This window comes from Palaemon carinicauda, chromosome 23, assembly GCF_036898095.1.
Source record: "Palaemon carinicauda isolate YSFRI2023 chromosome 23, ASM3689809v2, whole genome shotgun sequence".
In the NCBI taxonomy this organism is placed as follows: domain Eukaryota; kingdom Metazoa; phylum Arthropoda; class Malacostraca; order Decapoda; family Palaemonidae; genus Palaemon; species Palaemon carinicauda.
Genome location: NC_090747.1, coordinates 95,326,535 through 95,328,303, shown reverse-complemented (window position 1 = coordinate 95,328,303; position 1,769 = coordinate 95,326,535). Strand labels below are relative to the sequence as shown.

Genomic DNA, 1,769 nt, shown 5'->3' with positions numbered 1-1,769 from the left:
AAGAGGTTATACATATGCAGATTGCTGCGATGGTGAACCGAGAGAGAGAGAGAGAGAGAGAGAGAGAGAGAGAGAGAAAGAGAGAGAGAGTGAGGGGAGATGGGAGACGGGCGAGAGAGAGAGAGAGAGAGAGAGAGAGAGAGAGAGAGAGAGAGAGAGAGAGAGAGAGAGAGAGAGAGAGAGAGGCAACTTTATGCGAAGAGAAACGAAAACGTCCAGACAGATCGAGTTTGTCGAAGCAGCAAACACACCCAAAATCTCGCGGCCAACGCAGAGTGCACGTGTTACCAGGTGTTTATTCCCACGCACCCGGGGAGGCTACCTTCCCCCCTTCCCTCGCCCCTCCGCTCCTTCCACAGCCTTCATACCCTGTAACTCTCCCCAGTTCTTCCCTTAGAGCTGTGAAGTGTGTGTGTGCGTGTGTGTTTTCAATGTATATTCAACCCTCATGTGTATATGCGTGTGTGTGTATGCGGTACGACAACCTTCAATAACCCCCCTCGCGGCACCGTTTGACTCAAACCATACACCCTTGCCAGCCCCTCGCGAATACCCTTGCGTTATGCCAACCCCTCACTTTATGAATTCACTCCGCTGTGTGCACTTCTCTGACGGTGCGACTACTGACGTGTGTGTGTGGTCTGTTACAAAAAAGACTTGTCAGAGGAACATTGAAATGCATAAGTTATTAAAGGAGTATTTGTGTCTGTTCTGAAGTACAAACTATTGCGAAATAATGTTTATATTATAGAAATCGAGGCGTTTTGTGATAAGAATTACATCATATAATATTGAAAACATTGATGTAACGAATTCTTGCTTATCCCTCGAAGTGAAACATTTTGTGAATTATCCGAAGCATGCGCTCTTGGACTAAGACATTTCTGAAATAGATTTCAGGACATCGTGCGAATATCGTTAGTGTGAATTAACTAAATGTCTTACACGAAGCATTCTCTCGCGAGAGAGCAAACGAGGACTTGAAAATAAAGTGTTAGAAAAGGAAAAGATAAATGAAAGTCTCAAGTGGAAGGAACTGACCTATCAAACGATGACGACCACGACCTGCCTACAGGACCGCCTGTTTCTCCTTAACAGCAAATGCAAAGCTTTCACGGCTGCCTGGAGTAACATTCCTCAAGATGTCACTGCCCCAATTGGTAACTCGTTAGCTTAATGACGTTGACATTTTATTTACTCTTCGGTTTGTTTCCTTTGATTTACTTTTTTATCTCGATATTTCCGTTTCCTTTCTAATTCTATTATTATTATTATTATTATTATCCAAGCTACAACCCTAGCTGTTAAAGCAAGATGCTATAAGCCCAAGGGCTCCAATTGGTAACTCGTTAGCTTAATGACGTTGACATTTTATTTACTCTTCGGTTTGTTTCCTTTGATTTACTTTCTTAGCTTAATATTTCCGTTTCCTTTATAATTCTATTATTATTATTATTATTATTATTATTATTATTATTATTATTATTATTATTATTATTTCTAGCCAAGCTACAACCCTAGCTGGAAACGCAAGATGCTATAAGCCCAAGTGTTCCAACAGGGAAAAATAGCCCAGTGAGGAAAGGAAATAAGGAAATAAACAAATGATATTATTATTATTATTATTACTAGCCAAGCTACAACCCTAGCTGGAAAAGCAAGATGCTATAAGCCCAAGGGCTCCAACAGGGAAAAATAGCCCAGTGAGGAAAGGAAATAAACAAATTATATTATTATTATTACTAGCCAAGCTACAACCCTAGCTGGAA

At 40.9% G+C, this 1,769-nt stretch overlaps 1 protein-coding gene across 2 annotated transcripts in view; it reads left to right on the top strand.

The window, feature by feature from the left end:
- Positions 1–233: 233 nt before the first annotated feature.
- The window catches only part of nvy (CBFA2/RUNX1 partner transcriptional co-repressor nervy), a 36,629-nt gene continuing 35,093 nt past the window's right edge, over positions 234–1,769 (top strand). For both annotated transcript variants that reach the window (XM_068347241.1, XM_068347243.1), the window contains exon 1: positions 234–1,160. In XM_068347241.1, the coding sequence (XP_068203342.1) occupies positions 1,052–1,160 (109 nt within the window). In that variant the 5' untranslated portion in view covers positions 234–1,051. The remainder of the gene's footprint in view (positions 1,161–1,769) is intronic.